The sequence below is a fragment of the Lentinus tigrinus genome (genome assembly GCF_003813185.1).
Source record: "Lentinus tigrinus ALCF2SS1-7 unplaced genomic scaffold L226scaffold_28, whole genome shotgun sequence".
In the NCBI taxonomy this organism is placed as follows: domain Eukaryota; kingdom Fungi; phylum Basidiomycota; class Agaricomycetes; order Polyporales; family Polyporaceae; genus Lentinus; species Lentinus tigrinus.
The window spans coordinates 273,463-292,324 of NW_027137937.1; the positions used below are offsets into that span (position 1 = coordinate 273,463).

The window sequence follows — 18,862 nt, forward strand, 5'->3', positions numbered from 1 at the left end:
GCGCCTGGCGAGCGGAGTTGGAAGATGGGGTAAACCCGAGGTTTCTGCTTCTGACCACGACCAGGGTCCTCCTCCGCAACTCAGTCTTCTCTGATCCCACCCCTCGCCCTTCCCGACATTTCGCCGCTGCCCATTCGCCCGTTTTCGTCTCCCAGTCTGCCGCCGAGACGCCGCGAACCGCCAGATGTGCTCGCAACGCAAAGAACACACCCCCGCACATCCCAACTCAAACACGCTCTATTCGCCAAACAACGCTATGCGACACAATGTCGGCCTTATAGCTCAACTGACCGATCGCAGCATAGCACAATTCGCCGGTGTCACCACTGGGAACGCTCCCAGCTTTCTCTTCCGGCGCTCATGATAGGCCTCTCTCGGAAGACGTCCATCGAACAGAACTCAATACCGATCCTTCGAACCCCCCGCCATCTTGCAGCAACCAGCCTGACAAATCGACACGCCCTCTCTTTTCTCGCCTATCTCCCACCCCTACTTCTCACGGCCCTCCCCCGGCTCACTACCACCGCGACGTCCCTCGTACTGCTCCCTGCATACTCGGATCCCGGCAGTCCCGTTGTCCGGGAGCTCACAAGCCTCATCTCGACAAAACTGAGTCGGCGCTCCGTGTTCGCACCCTTTCGTTTCCGCATCGTTAAATCCGCTTCTCTCACATTTTTCTGGCCGGTATTTCACCGCCGCTCGGCCGGTCGTTCAGACCCATTTAACGGCCTACTCTTCGGTGTCCTCCCCCTTGGGGTAATTGTTCGCAATAGGCCTGTAATATCGGACTGGAGAGAGCGGTCGTTGGACCAAGTACTGACCGGCGTGCTCTCGCGTAGCTTCCAATGGCACAATCCCGTGAGACGCATGCGAGTGCCACTATGCCTTCACTGACAACATGGGGACTATAACGCATACCCAAACCACCATCCTGAGGTACTTACTCCTTCGGTGGCGGTGCGCCCTTGAGATCGGCTTCCTCGAACACCGCCACCGTGGGCATACAGTCCAAGTACGTAGTATGCACTCCATCGTACACCTACTCCAGCAGTTAACCACCCCTTTCTTGTTTTTTTTTTGCTCAAAATACACCATGTCCAATTACCCTTCGCAATGTCCAGATGTGCCCATGGGTTCCGTCCATCCCAACACCCACGCCCACTGCCAGTGCACAGGCTTCGGGCAGACGACCGCAAGTTGTTGTCCCTTGTGTCGTCACTCTTCGCATCCGCGAACGCCGATATGTCCAGTACAAGTTGGATTTGGGCGACAGCGTGTGTGCACACCGCCAAGGTGAGTCCGCCTCTCTCATGCTCGCATTTAAGCGTGGTACCGCCTTCGCCGCGTGTAAATCCTGCCGTCCAACTCGGGGAACTCGCAGCAGCGTGAAGGGACCAGGCACTAGGAAGCTACCACGCTTTCCAGTATTGGTTTCCTGCTCACTGTTCCGTGTGCATACAGGTGGCTCCAAGGTTGGAATTAAGGGATCGAGGCGAGGTTCAAATTGCCGACCAGCGCTTGGTCTCATTCTCCCAAGGCTCTACAAGAGTAGTCCCTGCTTTCTTGTACTGTCCCATACATAACCTACCAAGCTTGGGTTTATGGTAGTTCAGGCGCAACGTTTACATTTCCAGGTCTCTCTCCCGGTCCACCTCCGCCTCTCCGGCCGGGGAGCCCTTGCCGAGGTGATTCCTCGGAAGAAATATTGAATATGACGGATCCTCGGCATCTTCAACCCTAGGCCATATTTCCCTTACACGCACGCCGGAATCTGCTTGCCATCTTCATCCAGTGCCATGTATCTTCCCCGTCGGTCGGATCTGCGCTCGCTCTTACCGATGTCAATCTGGATAACGCGTTGACCCTCCCCGTAGTGCTATCGTATCTCGCAAATTCACGAGCAAAGCACAAAGCAACCGCGCTGGCTCATCGGACTCCATCACCCTATCGTATCGATTCGCAGCACTTTAACCCTGGCTCCTACCTGCCACAGTCCCACCCACAGTCATTCAACAAACACGACGCCTTCGCTAGCTAGCTTTCGCGCGACGTCCGGACGGGACCATATATGCACATATGCTACCCTTCGTTCCTGGCTCGGTTCCCTGGGAATGAGCCCGTATGTCAGCTCGCTGCAGTCACCCGCCCCCATCTCCGCGACTCAATCTCAGTACAGCGTGTGAAGAGCCCGCCCTTTGCGGCACGCAATCGAGGGGCGCCGGTGGTTTATCGTCCTCGGGACCCTCTGTCCAACGTCAACGTGCCTTCCCCTCCTCACGCAGAGCCTGGGAACTCCGAGGTGCGCTGCTATTCTCGTCGACGGTGTCTCAAGCGACGGCGTGCGCTCCCGGTTGCGCACGAATAGACTTGACATGTTCTGACGTCCTCGTGTTCAGATTCCCTCATTTCGGCGTCTCGGTGCCTCTCCCAACGCTATGCTGCCAGGGACGCGAGAACGAGGACAAACAAGAAGAAGCGGACGGCGACCGAGCGCGGTGCTCCGTCGAGGGCGACGCGGGGTCACGTTCCCAACAGGAATCCACGACACGGGCGTTCGCGAATCCCGCTCACCAGCCCGTGCGGCCCAGCACTCGCTGGACAGGCGTGGCGTGCACGACGTCGGGTTTTCCACGCTCGCACTATGCACACGCGAAGCTGCCGGCTATTCATAACGTCACTCGCCCCCATTCGGCGGCGCGCATCCCCCTGGACGCGCCGCCTCTTGCAGAAGAGGGGTGCAGTCCGCGTCGCGAGGAGGTGGTGCGAGCCGGGCCTGGGCCACCTGCCGTGCCACACATTCGTCGCCCTCGTTTCGCGCAAGGCGCGCCAGGCGGGCTTCGAGCTGTCCTGTTCTCCTGTTCGTGCATCTGCACCAGCGCCAAGAACCCAGAGCTGGCCTGGCGCGCTTGGAGGGAGACTCGGAGAGAGCTCGAGAGTCTCTCAGGATAGCTTTCGTCTCCAAGTCCCCGTTGGCTTCGGTTCCCGCGCGGGTGTGTGCCTGTAGGCGGTTGAGCGCGCGTACGAACTGCTCAGGCTGCCCTTCTCTCCTTCTCTGCCAAGGACGCAGGTTCTCGTCTCTCGCTCCTCTGCCGTGCGCAAGCGGCACTGTCGACGTGTGGACACAAACCCATCTCTCTTCTGGCCCGGGCCGCAAGCGTCGACCTCGCTCTCACTATGCCCCGCCAGTTGTCGTCAGTATGACGATGAACACCCACTCTTTGTGGTGGTGCGCAACAGCGAGAACGCTTTCGGATGCTCTAAGGTCAGGACCTCTTCCTCGTGCAACCATACGTGCCGCCGGGAAATACCACCGCCATCTGCACCCGACTCCCCGTCGGCGCGACCGTCTGAGCTCTCGAGGCCTCGAGAGCACATCTCCCTGCAGTTCAGTGGGGACGCTACCGGGTGCGGACAGGATTGGGGTCGCTTCTGCGCATCGTCCGGGTGGCTAAATGCACGCGCATTCCGGGCGCATACCGACGCCGTCCAGACTTCCAGCCCGGCGATCAATCTAGCTACAAGCACTCGCCGCTGCTAGGACACCGCTGGCACCTGTCTCTGAGTCTGTCGCTGTCGCTGTCAGCCTGTGGCAGGCCCCCCAAAATCCAATTGCCCAACTGCATTCTGCAGCTTCCTCAATTCAACGCCAGTGGTTCGTAGGGCCCAGGCCCGTGTTCTCTGCTTCCCCCGTATATTTGCTTCAACAGAGCCACCCGCATCGCGATGCGCTCCAGTCTCCACCCTCGCACCCTGAAGGCTCGGACGCAGTGCTGGTTGCACGACCCTCTCCCGCGATCGAATCGAGGTGCGGCGCTCCGACGCACGCGCAGGACGAGGCCGCACGGTATAGAGTGAATACAGTGAAGGGACTGCGTAGGCGCGGCGGAAACATCGGCCCTTCTCATGCACGCACCCCGCCGCCCGCCCAGTTTCTCCGTGCGTTCCTGCGTCCATGCCTCGTTATCTCGTACGTGCGTGGTGCGCATCGCTGCATCGCCGTATCGCTGCTGGGGACTCGACAGCATCACACATCGACTATCGGCGCGTCTGTGTCTGCGTCGTGTTCGGAAATTCGAAGTGGTTCACGCCTTCCCTTCCGCGATCTGGCAGCCGGGTTCGAATTCGTGCTGCTCGTAGCTTGCTTCCTCCGACGCATATCGGATCCACCATGCCCAGCGCTCGACTTGCAACGATGAGGTTGGCCCACGAAATCCGTTCCCAGGTGGTCCCAGGGTGGCGCGGGAACTCTGCACGTCGTCCGTGAGCAAGCCAAGACCCGGTGGAGCACTCAGCACTCGGACGTCGGCACGGCGAGTACGCGGTTGCCTCGCTCTGGCCTTGTGTGCGGTATGCGTGTACTTACTCACCGTCCTTCGCGATGACGACCACCCCACTCCACTGCTCCAGCTAGCTTGACAATCAAGGCTCTGCGATCTCACATCCACGAGGGCCGCTGCTGCGCATGCGACGTCCATGCGCCCCCCATCCCCGGCGTACTCGCAATCGCAATCCTGACCAGGGATGATGCATCCCGCACTATCTCGTACCCATCACGATAACCCTCTCGTCTAATGAGTATCGAGGCCCGCTGCCACGGGCATACTAGGCACGTTGCTGCTGCTCCTCCGAAGCGCGTCGCTTGCAGGCGAGGAAGTCCACAGTGTCGAGGAATAATCCCCCCCTCCCTCGGGCACGTTTGTCGAAACATCCTCGTATCTTCCTATGTACGTCGGTATCTCGCTTACCTCTATCTAATCGACTATCTGCTGAAGCTCCGTGCTGTGCTGCGTGCAGGGTCCCGTTATTAATGTCCGTCCGTGCTGCAGATCCGCGGACGGCGGTCGTCGCGAGCTGCGTCGATTGGTAAGTACCAGTGGAAATCCCGCACGCTAATGCGGTGACAGGCGCCCGTGGGCGCCCCGACGAGTCTCCGCCCTGTCGACGAAATCTTCCAGGAATGGTATCGGCTTACAAGTTCGTGGAGTCTCTGAGACGACGTGCAGGAGGTTTGAGATATCTGAAGCGCAAGGCAGGACCTACACCGTGGATGCGAGACGTCAGCGGCCGGCGTGCTGCTGCACTTCGTTGCTGCGCAGGAACGGAAAGTGTGCACGCAAATCTGGTGCCTTCACTGAAATCGGGGAAGCGGGGTTCATCTATTCATACGTCCATCCTACCCAAGCAACGGTGCGAGAACTCGGTTACTCATACAGGCGAATGCGTATCTAGGAGGCCGACGACGAAGCACGGAGGCATAGAGGCACGAGGCTCTCCTGCCAGCCATCACTGACAACTTTTTTCAGATCCCGAACCGCTCGAGCTCGCTGTCCGGCAAGACTCCCCGGTCGCTCGTGCGCTGGTATACCTCCAAGGTCCCGTCGCTCTGGCATACGAGGCTCAAGCGGCCGCGCTGCCCGTGTCCCTTGACGAGGTCCTGGATCGCGCGCAGGGCGGCTGCGAGCTTGCGGAACGTGCGCTGGACGCGCGCGTTGTCCTCGATGTTGCGGAGCTCGGTGCTCCCCAGCTCGTGCTTGATCATCCGCTCGAAGTTCCCTCGGTTGTGCGCGGCGAGGAAGAGGTGCGGGGTGTAGGAGAGGAGGAGCTGCGGGTACTGCTCTGCCCAGCTGAACTCGTCGATGTAGTTTTCGGAGCGCGTCACCAGCTCAACGATGGAGGACTGCGGCACTTGGGTGCCGCCGTGGATGACGGCGATGTCTGTCGCTCGGGATGGTGGGGATGCGGGTGCGGTGTTTGTGGTTGAGACGTTGAGGCCCAGCATGATATTTGTGAGGCTGTCGACGTCTGACGTGGAAGTGGTGGTACGTGTGGCTGGACTTGCATGCTGGGTCCTGCTTGTGCGCAGAGTGCTGGTCGTCGACGCAGGCTGCGGAAGACATGCATCGACCTCGAAGCGAACGACGACCTTCAAGCCGCCAAAGTCCTGCGCGTCCCGAGCCGTTGTGCACGGTGAGCACTATCATTCCCCGTACGAGAAAACTTGTGATGTTTGGAACTCACATACTGCACGATGCGATGATGACCAGTGCTACGCTCGCACCCCTTGGCAGGCGTGGTGCTCTCCCGCTCGAAATTGATACCGCACCCAGACCTGGGCGGCGTCGCGATCTCCCTCGTGCGCTTCTCCCACCGATGCATCAGCACAGTCTTCTTCCCCCCGAGCTGGAGGTCGATCCGGAACTCCTTCAAAGGCTCTGCGGCCGACTCTGCTCCCGAGTAGAGGAGCCACCGCATCAGCTTGCGGAGCCCATTCCTGTCGGTGACGATGTCGACCGTGCTCCAGTCAAACGACGTGTCCGCGTTGTCTTCGCACACGACGTCTACGGCGCGGAGGAGCGGGAGCAGGCACGATGACCCGGCCATGCGGAAGCTGTTCTGGTCGACCCACCGTGCCCCGGTATCGTAGCGTACGCGGTACGGGAACGCGCGATTGCGCCATTCCGGTGGCGAGCCTGTGGCCCGGGAGATGGGAATATCAGCGTGCAGCAGCCCCGGGGAATTGTGTGGTTTGACGTACCAGGGACTATGATGGTTGGCTGGTCCTCCTCTACCCAGTTATACGATCCGATGTATGTCACGTTCTCGGGCTTGATCGCTTCTCCGGTCGAGATGTCGACAGAGGGCTTCGAGATGGTGCGAATCACGCCGTCTTTCAAGCCTTCCATGAGGTCTCGATCTGGCGGGAGGGTTGGGTTGGGTTCGTTTTGCGAGCGGTAGCCACCGTAGCCACCGTGACCGGGTTCTGACCCCCGGATGCTGCTTCCGTAGCTGCTGCCTCTAGAAGTATAGTAAGACATCACGGTGCGGTGGAGGAGAGAGAGTTGAGTCGATGCAGAAGAAGTTGTCTTAGTTCGAGGGGAAGCGGTCGAAGCTTATAAGTACTTGCGAGAATTGCCACAGCAGGCGCGCAGTCCTCGGGACTACCGCAGCACATGCAGCGAGTGAAGTCTGAAAGGGCAGGCTTCTGCAGCAATGCTCCATCGTGTTGGGTCATGGGGCTTTACCGTGTCTGCAGCACCTGCCGTTGCGACCGTGCACCTGGGTAGATGACCAACTACTTTGAAAGTAACATTGAGTACATTAGGCCGCAGCGATGGTGATGTGTACAGGTAGGCATATACATAGTACACGTGTTAAACCTGTTGGCTACGGTCAGTTCTGTGTATACGCAGCACGATTGAACGCACACTTTGAGATATCACTTCTCTTCCCGCTCTACAACCTGACTCGCAGTGTAAGGATCTAGCCTGCGCAGGATCTGCCGCCCGTCTCCCCGATCCACCGTCCACACGGTCCTCTCTCTGCTGACGGGAGAGAGGACGATCGTTTGCAGGGTGGGTCCGCTCGTCGCCAGAGCGGAGACGAGTTCCGCGATGTCGATGTTGGCCATGCTCTCCTGCAGGCTTGGAGGTACAGGTGGGAGCATATTGTGCAGATAGTCGTCCTCCTCTTTGATGAAGAACATTCCTATGGAGACGTGGAGGTATTCGAGCTGACAGGTCGGTAGGAAAGGCGTGATCGTCTCCTGCAGGTCCCACGCGGTTAGTACCTACAATGATAGAGCTCGTAACGTTCACTCACTATGAGCTGACGTGTGGACACAGGGTCCTCGGAGACGGCCACGTCGAGGCACATGTGCGAGACGGCCCCAGGCTCAGCCGACTCCATGCCATACGTGAAAAGGCTTGGGTTCGCAGAGATGGGGGACTGGAACCATGGCGTGCAGGTGATCGTCATGTCCACTCTGCGAGGGCGCGTCCGCGAGAAGACGTCGCGGTGTCCGTCGTGCATCAGGAAGTCGTAGTGCCCGACACCCACCCGGCGCACGGGGCACGTCAGGCACAGCGTGTAGAGGTCCCCGACGGTGCCGTAGAGATAGTCTAGAGACTTCCATCCTCCGCCGCTGTTCTGGAACGCGATGGCGGCGTTTCGCGTGGCGATCATCTCCCCGCTCGGGTTCGCCAGGTCGACCTCGAATACGCGTGCTTGGATGGACAGCTCGCGCACGTTGGGGAAGGTCTCACAGAGACGTTGCAGGTTGATGGTCTGGTCCCCGATGCCGATCGACAGGACGCGGACGGAGAGATAGGGCTTCCACGTCTCCCTGAGGTTTGGGTAGCAGATGCGCAGCTTCGTGAGGTGCGGTTGGCGGTGGGCCACCTCGTCAGGGAAGTAGCCGCCAAATTCGTTGAGGGGATCCACGTCGCAGTCGAGCGTCTTGAGCGCCGAGCGTAGTTGCAGCACCATGGGGCGAACGTATTTGTGCGACTCGGTTCCGATCCATATCTGCAAGAAGTCGAGATGTTGGAGTTGGGCGATCGCTTCCGCGAAGCGTCTGTCGAGCTTCGTGAAGAGTGCTTCGCAGCGGCGGAGGTAGAGCTTGCGGAGCCCCGTAGCACGGTTGAACACCTCGAGGAGCATGTGGGTGGCATCGGATGTGATGTATGGTATGTGGTTGATCACGAGTGTGTGTAGATAGGAGAAGTGCGAGGGGTCGCCGGTGAGCATGAGATTGCAGAACGACTCGATCTGGATGTTGCCTTCCAGAAAGACCGGACGCGAAAGGAGCTCTTTGATGGCTTCCTTCCGGAGTAAGCGGGATGCATAGCCGATTCGCAAGAGGTCTGCGACGGCACAAGAGTGCAAGACGGTGCGGAAAACGTCGAGATTAAGAGCTGGAGTCCGCTCAGGGAACTCTGCGACCTGTCTGTGTATGCATAGCCGTCAGCTCAAGTCGAAGTGCAGAATAAGAGGTACGTACTGGTGCGACATGGTGGTGTCCTGAGAAGGGAGTATGGCAGACGATTGGGGTCTACAGCGGGACAGCATTTGCGGTTTCCACGATTGTCAAAGAGTCGGCTGCGGCCGTGGGTCTGAGCGCGCACTTCAAAGTGTGCTAGCGTGTTAACCCCATCCCCGGAATCGACCACGGATTCGGGAAGTGAACCAAGTTTCGACAGAGCGACTTGTTACGGGATAGGAGCCACGTGGTTGTGTCGCACGGCCGCAAATATCGTATATCGCATAATATTAGCCATACATCGCGGAACTTTCGCATCGCTCGAACGACGGTGCGTCGCTCTGGTTATCGGAATGTCTTCAACCCTGTGACTGTGTGCTTACTGAGCCTTTACAGATCACAGCACTGGTGTGAACGCAGTTCCACAATCATAAATCGTATTCCCGCCACACGCGATGAAGCTTATCTCGCACGCCCGCGCCACTTATATAACGGATCTAATCTCCTCCCGCGGTATTCTCAAGCCGCCGTCATGTCCCCGCAGACGCAGTACTACCAGCCTCTCCTTCAAAACGACGCCGACGTCGATGTCGAGCAGCTGAAGCTCAAGGGTGAGCCCAGCGACGACTCGGAGCCGCAGCCGCGCTCTGCCTTCACGTGGAAGCGTTTGCTCTTCCTCGTCCTCTCCACAGTCGCGGTCTTCCAGGGCTCCTATCTCGCTGCGAGCTACTTCACGCGCCAGACTGGTCATGGCCACCACGGCAGGCCGCACGCGCATCGTCTGGGTACGCCCTGCAAGGGCTCGCACCGCAACGTCTCGTCCGTCGCGTCCCTCCCGACGCACTACACGCTCCCTTCTGGTGACAAGATCCCCTCTGTTGCACTCGGTAAGCTCTAGAACCACGCGATTCGTAAGGTGGCGCATGCGCTGACTGCGGAGGTACCCAGGCGTCTGGCAGGCCAAGCCGAACGAGGTTGGGCAGGCCGTCCTCGCTGCCCTCAAGACTGGATATAGGCATATCGACGATGCTTGGGTCTATCAGAACGAGGAGGAGGTCGGTCAGGCTATCAAGGAGAGCGGGATTCCGCGCGAGGATATCTGGCTCACTTCGAAGGTTGGTGGTGATTTGGATGGCCGAGTTCGGAAGATAGAGCTGACGGCGGTCGTCTCAGCTTGCTGGTACCTTCCACGCGCCTGAGGACGTAGAGTGGGCTCTCGACGATTCTCTGCAGAAGCTCGGTGTGGACTACCTTGATCTCTACCTGATTCACTTGTGAGTGCGTGGCATGGTCGCAATAGGCGTGCAACTGACGCACGGATGTAGCCCCATTGCGGTGAAGAAGGGCACAGTTGATCAGGTCGATGAGGACCTCACGGCGAACCCTTACCCGACGTGGAAGAAGCTTGAGGAGATGGTCGACAAGGGCAAGGTCCGCAACATCGGCGTCAGCAAGTGAGTCTCGTGGTTTGTTGTCTCGCTCGGCCAAACTGACTTTTGTTTGTCCAGCTTCAATATCCCGAGGCTGCGGAATCTCACTGCCAACCCGCTCAAGTATGTACCCGCTGTGAACCAGGTTGAGCTTAGCTACTGGAACCCGCAGCCGGACTTGCTGAAGGTGAATTTGCGTTCCCGGTATGACCGTGAGGGTGGCGCTGACGCAACTATCATGTAGTGGTCCAAGGACCATGGATTACTACTCGAAGCGTACTCTCCTCTTGGCAGTGGCACACTCGTGAAGGACACTCTCAACGTTCCTGAGGTCCAGGAAATTGCCCGCGCACTCAGCATCACCCCCGCGCAGGTGATCATCTCGTGGCACGTTCAGCGTGGTGTGAGTATCAGCCAGTTCAACTTTTCTGCAGCTATTTCATGATCCGTTTCCAGACCGTCGTGCTTCCCAAGAGCGTCAACCCCTCGCGCATCGAGGAGAACTACCATAGTGCGTACCCCCGCTGTGCCCAGACATTGTTAGCAGCTGACAACACGCCGCTACAGTCTTCAAGCTGCCCGAGGACCTTGTCGAGAAGCTGGAGAAGGCTGCCGCGGCGCACCCTCCTCGCCGTGTCGTCAACCCGTCGAAGCGCTACAACCTCCCGTACGACTTGTACGACGACGACGGTGGAGTGATCGTTCCAGATGATGACGACTTGGCGTGATGGCGTGAAAGTAGGGACCTCTTTTGTGGAATTCAACATGTATGTTCTTCAAGTAGGAACAACAGGATTGATGAGAATTATGAGCGATTGAGTCCAACCATGCCGGTAATCTGTTGGTCAGTCCAGTCAACTGAGTGTTCCGAGGCGAGCGGTACAGTTAGGGTCCACGAATCAGGAGCTCACGAGTTTGATCAACCATTCCGGCAGTATTCTGTTGTTTACTTACACACAGGATGACGCTCGATATCAATTTTGGGATGCATTTTGCAGGCGGAGAAAGGTAACTACTTTGGAAAGAAGCTCAGCCAGCGGAACACCTTCGCGAATAGGGGGTGACGTCATAGCGACTTCGACGCGGTGGTATATAAAGCCCTGCACGGCGCCTCGAGAACGAGTGCCCAACTCTGCTCCGTACCATCACCACTTTTCGTCGTCGTCGAGTCGGGTCAATATTCGTGCAGTCGTCGACGTCCTGCTTGTGTTGTTCGCGTCACTTCCGGAAGAGGCAGCCCCTTATGTAAGTCAGTGTGGCGCCCGGACCCGGCACGCCCCGCGTGTCTGACTTGGCTCTCCCCCGCATCTCCTCGCCTTCTCTTGACCACCTTGCCTTCTCCCATCATCCTGCCATCCTCCCCCAAAAGCACAGTGCATGCAAGCTTCCCTCGCACAAGACGCAAGAGACGTTCCTGGACCCAGTCGTCCCCGTCTGTCCACTGTCTTTCCAGAGAGCACACATGTCGACCAGCATGGCGAGCTCGACAGCGACCAAACCCTATCGGTAGCCTTAGGGCTGTCCTTCTCTCCTTCACCTCGGCTGGCCTTCTCCGAGTCGTCTCCATCGGCTCTTTTCCTGGGCTCTCCAGTGGCTTCACCTCTACCTGCCGACGATGTCCCCGACGTCGACTTGGCCTCGTCTCCCGCTGCGATGTTCCTCTCTGCGTTCAGCCCCGCAACCTCTGAGCAGTCCCTTGCTCCGGACGATGAAGGCGCGGTTGTGTCGGGATACACCCTAGGACCCATTGTGGGCCATGGCGGCTTCTCCATCATTCGCACTGCCTGTTCTCCCCAGGGAGGCACTGTCGCCGTCAAGATCGTACGTCACTCGGATCTTGACAAGCAGTCTGACCCCGCATTGGCGCGCAAAAGTCTTGAGCGCGAAGCTGATGCATGGTCATCCCTCAACCACGAGCACATACTCCCGCTCTTCACTGTCACCCACACCCCGTACGCCGATTTCTTTTTCACCGCCTATTGCCCCGCAGGGAGCTTGTTTGACATTCTCAAGCGTGATGGCCGTCCTGCCCTTCCGCAGGATGACGCCGGGATGATGTTCAGGCAGGTGGTGCGGGGGTTGCGGTACATGCACGAGGTGGCGGGTTACGTCCATGGAGACCTGAAGTTGGAGAATGTGCTTGTAGATGAGATGGGTGTCTGTAAGATTGGCGACTTCGGAATGGCACGAAAGATTGGGGAGGTTCTCGACGATGTCGAGAGTGACGACGATGAAGCCCACGAAAAGAACAAGACACCTCACCGATCGCGCACAATCTCGCAAGCCAACCTATCGCATCGGTCTCTCGGCAGACAGGCCAAGCTTCCTCATGCCCTCTCGCTCATGCGCCGCCATGGCGTGCCCTCACGTCATCGCACTTCTAGTCCTTACCCCGCATCGGGTACCCCGCCTACTTTGCCTAACCGAGGATTTGCGCCAGGGTCGCTCCCATACGCTGCCCCTGAGCTTCTCCTGCCACCGAGCAACGCCGCGCCATACGTTGCGGATCCTGCGCAGGACATCTGGGCGTTGGGTGTTATGCTATATACCCTTTTGACCGGCAAACTGCCCTTCTCCGATTCGTTTGAGCCTCGGTTGCAAATGAAGATTCTTCATGGTATGGAACTTCTTGCGACATCCTGGAGTGATTCATCATTGGCTGATCAATGTTCTTATCGGACAGGCGTCTTTGAGATGCCTCAAGGCATCGGACGTAGTGCAGAGCAGGTACTCCGCGGCTGCATCGAACGTTCGGTACCCAATCGCTGGACTGTTGCCATGGTGGACGAGGTTGCGTGGGGTATTGGTTGGGGCTCCGCGGCCGACGACGTAACACCTCCGCCAGAGGCAGCAGCAGCGTTGGGCGCGTCTCGCCCGTCCTCACGATCTCGCGTCAAGGCGCGTCAAGATACCGCCGTTGACGAGAAGAGTCGTTCCGCCTCCCGTGTCGCGCGCTCCTCCGGTTGCGCTATGTCTGCTGTGCGGTCTGCGAGTCGGAGCAAGTCCCGCCCGCCACATCACCCCTATGAACATGGCCAACATCATCATCATCACCCCCTTCTACACACCGGCAGCCATTCAGCTCACCCTCCCCGCATGCAGCCAAGCCTGTCGTCGCTGACGAACGCTATCCTGCGCACGAGCTCTGCGATGTCGTCATCGGATTCGTCCAGCCCGCATAGCTCGGCCATCATCCTCCAGCCCAGTCTTTCCAGCGACTCTGAAATCGTGTACGAGCGCGAGCATGAGCGCGGACGACTTCCTAGACCGCGTATGCATGCGGACGTTTCCGTATCTCGCTCGCGGAGTCCCCATGAGATGCCGGTGACCCCTAGGGATATGTCTCTGGATGTCGGCGTACGCCGACACAAGTCGCCACCTTCGAGACCCACGCTGAGCACACCCGAGCTAGACCACTCTTCTTCGGAACTCGACAGACTCGATGAAGATGCACGGTGGCAGTTCAGTCCCAGTGTGGACGACGAGAGCGCGGCAGCCCGCAGCCTCAGCCGCTTCCGCTGTGACGACTCATCTGGCTCGCGCTCCTCGAGCGCTCGTGGTCGTGCGTTCTCCCGCTCTCGCGACGAGTTTCGCAAGGCCATCCGCAACGAGAGCATGCCGCCCGTCTTGTCGCCGTCCCACTCGTCGGCCTGGGCTCTTCCTCCACTGGAGAAGGCATACACGACTGGTCGCACCACAGGGGTGGTGGCGCCTGCGACGCCCATCCCGATTCCAGGAGGATCCAAGTCTGCGCGTAGCAAGAGCTTGGATCCTACCTACACCTCCCGGCGCGCGAAGTAGTTCGCGTGTGTCCCGTTCCCTGTCACGACCTCTCACGTATATGTGTACCTTTATGTAAATTATCCGCTTGGGGTTCCGTTCTGCACATTCTCCATATCGTATACCCCCAGTCATCCGTCGTTCACTCTCTTGCTTTATCCGTCTGTCCTCGCAATACTCTCGTTACCCACATCCGTTCTGCCTCATCATCTCTCTGCACTGTTATCGCCAGTTGTATATGACTTATCGTGACACGCATCGGCGTTCGTGGAACTCAAGTTTAGGGCTTTGGGGCAACCTACGCAGCGCTCGTCATTGTACTCTACTTGTATTTAGGGCCCGGGTGTGTACTTGTAGCTATTACTTAGTTGCATCACTTCTATTCCTCATCCACAGCTCTCTTCCCCGTTATGCAAAATGTATGCGGCTATTGCGGTTCATGCAGTAGCTGCTCGGGTTGCCAGACATATCTACGTACTTACAGTCCTGTATTCGGTAGCGCATATTATGCAACCGTCCATTGGCTAGGCGTCCCGTTGTCGCGGAAGACCGGGGGGACCAAAAGTGTAAGGTGGGTGAGTTCGTCGCTTGGCCAGGAAGCCTCATTGATCCTCATAGATCGTCCTCCCACTTTTCGAACACGATCAAACACTTCTGATCCTTGGGCCTGGACGAGATCGTCTGGTCGTCCGGTTCCATTGACGCGTTCATGTCCGGAGCGATGCGCGTGCGATAGGTCGAGTAGACTTCCTTCAATAGCATCTTCATCTCCAACATCGCCAGGCTGCAACAAGTACGAATACAAACCCGTCAGCAATTCCTCCACATCTCCAGGACGTCCAACGACCAGAACGCGAACGACTCACTGCTTGCCAATACACCCCCTCCCCCCAGCCGCAAACGCGAAGAAATACTGGTTCCGCTCCGTCGCGCCCTCCGGCTCGAGCCACCGCTCCGGCACGAACTCCTCAGGATCCGGGAACACCCCCACATCAAGCCGGTGCATCGTGTACGCCTGGCAGCTCACGATCGTGCCCCCAGGCAGCGCGACCCCGTCGACGACCCGCCCGCCCGCGGGCACGACGCGCGGGAGGCTCATCGGGATCGGGCTCCACACGCGCAGGCCCTCCTTCACGACCGCGTCGAGGTACGGCAGGGCGTCGAGCGCCCCCGCCGTCGCGGCGTTCTGCGCGGAGAGCTCGGCGTGCAGCCGGTGCTGGATGCGCTGCGAGGACGCGGTGGGGAGCGAGAGGTGGTGCATGAGGAAGCAGAGGCCGTCGCCGGTCGTGTCGATCCCTGCGGCGAGGTGGTCCATGCATTCGGACGCGGCGTGCTTCCAGTCGCGCGTCGGTGTGGGCGTGGCGCTGGCAGTGGCAGTGGTACTGGCGGAGTCGGGTTTGGGCGCGTCGGCAGCGCGCAGCTTGGAGAGGACGGTGTGCGAGGCGACGGCGCCGTCGCGGGCGGCGTCGAGGACGTAGGGCGAGGCGAGGCTGTCGGCGCGGCGCTTGGTGCGGCCGGTGAGCTTGCTGTAGAGCTTCCATGTGAGGGGGAAGTAGTAGCGGAAGTATGCGCCTGTCGGTGTGAAGGATTGCGTTAGGGATGTTTGCGGTTTGGAGGTAGGCCCTTACGTCTCAGGCCGCTAGAGTACGACAGCTCTCGCATGATCTCGTGGTCTGACGGGTCGGTCTGAGAGTGCAAACCGCGAGGGTAGAATAGGTGCCCGGTGATTCCGTCAAGTGCGAAGCAGTGCAAGAGCACCTGTTCGCGATAAACATTAGTGTATGCGGGAGCTATGGACGTACTGAGTACGCACGTAGATATCCTGGCTTGTAGCCGGCGCCTCCGATATCTTGCCTACGAAGGCATCTGCTTGGTCTTGGATGACTGATGCCACATCGGGGTTCATGACATGCATCTTGCTGTAACGCTCCGCAAAGCGTTTCTTGATGTCTGCGTGCTATACGAGAGCAAGTTAGACTCGACAGATTATACGAAATACTGACCTCGGGATGAAGATCGTACCTCGCCCTTCTCTAGTGTAGAAAACATGTTACTGTGCCATAATGTAGTCAGTTAAACTAGAAGAACGTTTACGAATAATGACTCGACCAGCACTCACGGCCTATCGAAGTTCGAAAACAGATTGTAGAACGACGACTTGTCATACCCGCTGCCGCCAGAGGAGTAGATCTCCTTCGCGGCTTCGCGGGTCGCGAACGAGACCTCGTTGGGGGCGACGCGGACGACGGGACCATACTTGAGATGGAGCGCGTGGATGAACATGCGCCGGTTCCCGCTGAATTCGTGGTACATCAGCGGGAGGCGTGTCAGTGCGCATATCGTTGGACCTGGCAGGCGGGCTAGGGGGGAGAGCCAGAGACGATATAGGAGCAGACAGATGAACGCGAGTCCTACAGCTTCGACGATCATCGCGGCTGTGTGTTGAGGTGTAAGAGGGTGCAAGACGAGAAGACGGGTGGAGTTCGACCTTGGGTCCGACCTTCGCTCGCGCGCGAGGCTGTTATCTACTCAAGAGAGGACGTTAGCACACAGAGACACGGGAACGAGACTCGTCTCGTAATCCAGGAACTCGCGGTTGATAACGTAGCTCGAGTGTTAGACTCTCGTGGCTGGAGCAGGCGATAGGTGAGTCACCGAAGGACTCTTCTCCCGATAAGATCTGCGATCTGCGAGTGTGGCGGGGAGCCGTTCCCGGCGGCTGCAATGCTCTATGCACTCGTCACGAATACTGGTACAAGGAACATAACGTAGAACGTATTGTAGCACTATGGTGTGGGTAGCTAGGCGGAAACCTTGGCAGTCATCGAGGGTGGCGAGAACTGAGAGATGCCAACGTGATCTGGAGGTAGGGATACAAATAGGCGAGTGACAACATCGCGAAAGCTACACGGGTGAGTGCGAATTCAGGCACCTGCGAGGAACGAAGTGGCGATGACGAAAGAAGGGTGTCGCAGTAGAAGGAGCAACGGAGCAACGAACTGGGCGAGCACTTTCAAAAGTCCTGCTCAGCCAACACCTCAGATATCTTGATCACCAGCGCGTCCGTGGAAGTCATCTCCGCGGCGAAGTACGCCTTCGCTCCGAACACACCGTAGGTGCGGACCGTGCGCGATACGCGGAGGTACGCCTCCTCGTCGTCCTCTCTTCGCAGCCGACACACCAGGCTCCGCTTCTTGTCGAACACCATCAGGTCTCCGACCTCCTCCTGGGCAGGAGCACCGGTATTCACGTCGAACGGCACTTGGACCTTGAGGACGAACAGCTTCGTCTCCCCGGGCGCGATTCTCGGGATATGTACTGAGCGGGAATTCCGTTTCGGCTCCTTTTCGACAGGGATGCCGTATGCTTCCCGTGCGAGGGTCGACATGGAGGTGACGGGTCCGATGTCTTCATAGAATGGCTTGACTGTGACAGTGCTCTCGGGGCTGAAGGGTACACAGTGAAGTTTGTGGATTGGCCAATGTTCTCCTGCACCATCAGATTTAAGTGAGCTTACAAGATCGCCAAGTGGAAAAAAGACGTACTCTGGCACTCCCGAGTGCAATATCGAATGACGTGGCAATGCGCACAGAACTTCAGGAGGATGTCGCCCCTCCCGCAGAATCCACAACCCTTCCCATCTAGAGCGGCCGATTCTCCGCTTCTTCTCCGCTTCCACTTGTGCACCGTTGCGGTGACCTGCGGGCCCGCCTTGATGTAGAACTCTTCCGGGGTGACCCCGTCGGCATCCTTGAGGTCGAGCCTCGCTCCATACTCCATGAGCGCGTCGATGGCATCAATCGCATTGTTCTGAAACGCGTACATGATCGCCACGCTGCCGAAGCGGTCCTGGTGGTTGGGATCCGCCCCAAACTCAAGCAAGGCACGGACAAGTTCAACGCGCACGCGGGCCATGCAGATGAGTTCGAGCGCAGTGAACTCGAGGATGTCGGGGACGTCTGGCGGCATGCCGCACTGCAGCAGGTACCTCATGACGCCGACGTGGTCCACTGTGAAACCCGGGGGCCCTCCGACTACGCGTTGGGCACCACTGACTATCATCATGGCGTATCCATACTCGAGGGCCGTCTCGGTCCCGAGTAGGTCAGGTGCGGACCCGTTCTCCACCATCTACCACAGCAGTCACTGTCAGCGGGTGGCGTTATTCGGGTAGGACAAAGAATACGTGCCTCTTTCACGCCTATCAGGTCACCCAGGTAGCATCTGAGGGAAAATTCACTCAGCAGACTCGGATTGAGTTTAGACGCGGCTGCCTCACGGCGGTAAGTCAGTACGGGTACTTCAGGCTCCACTAACGCGGCGCTTACGTACTTTTTTGGTATGATAGCCGTAGGACCTGGCGTGCGAGTGCGGGAGCGAAGGAGGAGGTTCCGTTCATGAGCTTCTGCATCTCCTCATTGATGACGAGCCCGCCACTGCCCTTCTGATACTCTGGTGGGAGATCCGCCCCTTGAGTTAGAGGCGGCAGTAGTACGGGTCTGCCAGTGCCTCTATTGTGTGGTGGCATCCGAGCAGTACAAGTTTCACGAGAGGTTTAAGTTGTGCAACAGAGATCAAGATACAGCCGATAGTTCCCAGATTCTCCAGCAAGATGTTCTGCTCTCATATATATATAGCTGTGCAGGTGGTGGCGGTTGCTGGACAAGAGGTGTTTGTATGCGCGTCTATGCACCGGTTTGTCGGAGGCAAATCGGCTCTTGCCGCATTCGTCAATCGATGTACTCAACGCCGCGACTTTATTCTCGGCTACAATTCGGTGACCAAGCAACGGTAATGCAGAAAGGCCATTTTATTGAGCGATTCAACAGAACAAATTCTTTGGAAGTACATAAGGCTCGTTGGGCGGAAGAGAGAACACAAACGCGCGCCACAA

General features: G+C 58.4%; 9 protein-coding genes across 9 annotated transcripts; 5 read left to right on the forward strand and 4 right to left on the reverse strand.

Moving 5' to 3' along the window:
- The first annotated feature begins 48 nt into the window (after window positions 1–48).
- Window positions 49–1,014, forward strand: L226DRAFT_172682 (uncharacterized protein). The gene has a single exon (XM_067672637.1). The coding sequence runs from the start codon at window positions 361–363 to the stop codon at window positions 892–894; it is 534 nt and encodes a 177-aa protein (XP_067532215.1). The 5' UTR covers window positions 49–360; the 3' UTR covers window positions 895–1,014.
- L226DRAFT_172738 (uncharacterized protein) lies at window positions 546–1,826 on the forward strand. Its single transcript, XM_067672638.1, has 3 exons — window positions 546–626; window positions 716–1,012; window positions 1,122–1,826. The coding sequence occupies exons 2-3, from the start codon at window positions 899–901 to the stop codon at window positions 1,581–1,583; spliced, it is 576 nt and encodes a 191-aa protein (XP_067532216.1). The 5' UTR covers window positions 546–626; window positions 716–898; the 3' UTR covers window positions 1,584–1,826.
- A 242-nt stretch (window positions 1,827–2,068) lies between these two features.
- Window positions 2,069–4,559, forward strand: L226DRAFT_525247 (uncharacterized protein; the record flags this gene model as incomplete). The annotated part of the gene is made up of 9 exons (XM_067678960.1): window positions 2,069–2,299; window positions 2,446–2,760; window positions 2,877–2,990; window positions 3,034–3,191; window positions 3,238–3,405; window positions 3,539–3,936; window positions 4,023–4,197; window positions 4,223–4,347; window positions 4,408–4,559. 9 exons carry the CDS (start codon window positions 2,069–2,071, stop codon window positions 4,557–4,559), a joined length of 1,836 nt encoding a protein of 611 aa, XP_067532217.1.
- A 580-nt stretch (window positions 4,560–5,139) lies between these two features.
- On the reverse strand, window positions 5,140–6,874 carry L226DRAFT_513004 (uncharacterized protein). The gene is made up of 3 exons (XM_067678355.1): window positions 6,536–6,874; window positions 6,019–6,470; window positions 5,140–5,941 (listed from the first exon to the last, which is right to left on the reverse strand). The coding sequence occupies exons 1-3, from the start codon at window positions 6,813–6,815 to the stop codon at window positions 5,300–5,302; spliced, it is 1,374 nt and encodes a 457-aa protein (XP_067532218.1). The 5' UTR covers window positions 6,816–6,874; the 3' UTR covers window positions 5,140–5,299.
- A 342-nt stretch (window positions 6,875–7,216) lies between these two features.
- On the reverse strand, window positions 7,217–8,790 carry L226DRAFT_573834 (uncharacterized protein; the record flags this gene model as incomplete). The annotated part of the gene is made up of 3 exons (XM_067684930.1): window positions 7,217–7,543; window positions 7,600–8,725; window positions 8,780–8,790. The coding sequence occupies 3 exons, from the start codon at window positions 8,788–8,790 to the stop codon at window positions 7,217–7,219; spliced, it is 1,464 nt and encodes a 487-aa protein (XP_067532219.1).
- Window positions 8,791–9,031: 241 nt separating this feature from the next.
- L226DRAFT_537914 (uncharacterized protein) lies at window positions 9,032–11,176 on the forward strand. The gene is given in 10 exon segments (XM_067681398.1): window positions 9,032–9,089; window positions 9,191–9,645; window positions 9,707–9,873; window positions 9,932–10,032; window positions 10,084–10,212; window positions 10,267–10,375; window positions 10,433–10,591; window positions 10,645–10,699; window positions 10,756–11,051; window positions 11,063–11,176. 8 exon segments carry the CDS (start codon window positions 9,291–9,293, stop codon window positions 10,914–10,916), a joined length of 1,236 nt encoding a protein of 411 aa, XP_067532220.1. The 5' UTR covers window positions 9,032–9,089; window positions 9,191–9,290; the 3' UTR covers window positions 10,917–11,051; window positions 11,063–11,176.
- A 389-nt stretch (window positions 11,177–11,565) lies between these two features.
- On the forward strand, window positions 11,566–13,989 carry L226DRAFT_573836 (kinase-like protein; the record flags this gene model as incomplete). Its single annotated transcript, XM_067684931.1, has 2 exons — window positions 11,566–12,805; window positions 12,872–13,989. The coding sequence occupies 2 exons, from the start codon at window positions 11,566–11,568 to the stop codon at window positions 13,987–13,989; spliced, it is 2,358 nt and encodes a 785-aa protein (XP_067532221.1).
- Window positions 13,990–14,580: 591 nt separating this feature from the next.
- Window positions 14,581–16,582, reverse strand: L226DRAFT_513013 (cytochrome P450; the record flags this gene model as incomplete). Its single annotated transcript, XM_067678356.1, has 7 exons — window positions 16,457–16,582; window positions 16,088–16,403; window positions 15,991–16,021; window positions 15,782–15,925; window positions 15,597–15,726; window positions 14,835–15,540; window positions 14,581–14,752 (listed from the first exon to the last, which is right to left on the reverse strand). Exons 2-7 carry the CDS (start codon window positions 16,396–16,398, stop codon window positions 14,581–14,583), a joined length of 1,494 nt encoding a protein of 497 aa, XP_067532222.1. The 5' UTR covers window positions 16,399–16,403; window positions 16,457–16,582.
- Window positions 16,583–16,665: 83 nt separating this feature from the next.
- On the reverse strand, window positions 16,666–18,634 carry L226DRAFT_513014 (uncharacterized protein). The gene is made up of 4 exons (XM_067678357.1): window positions 18,301–18,634; window positions 18,159–18,238; window positions 17,514–18,099; window positions 16,666–17,457 (listed from the first exon to the last, which is right to left on the reverse strand). The coding sequence occupies exons 1-4, from the start codon at window positions 18,494–18,496 to the stop codon at window positions 16,982–16,984; spliced, it is 1,338 nt and encodes a 445-aa protein (XP_067532223.1). The 5' UTR covers window positions 18,497–18,634; the 3' UTR covers window positions 16,666–16,981.
- Between the last annotated feature and the right edge of the window lie 228 nt (window positions 18,635–18,862).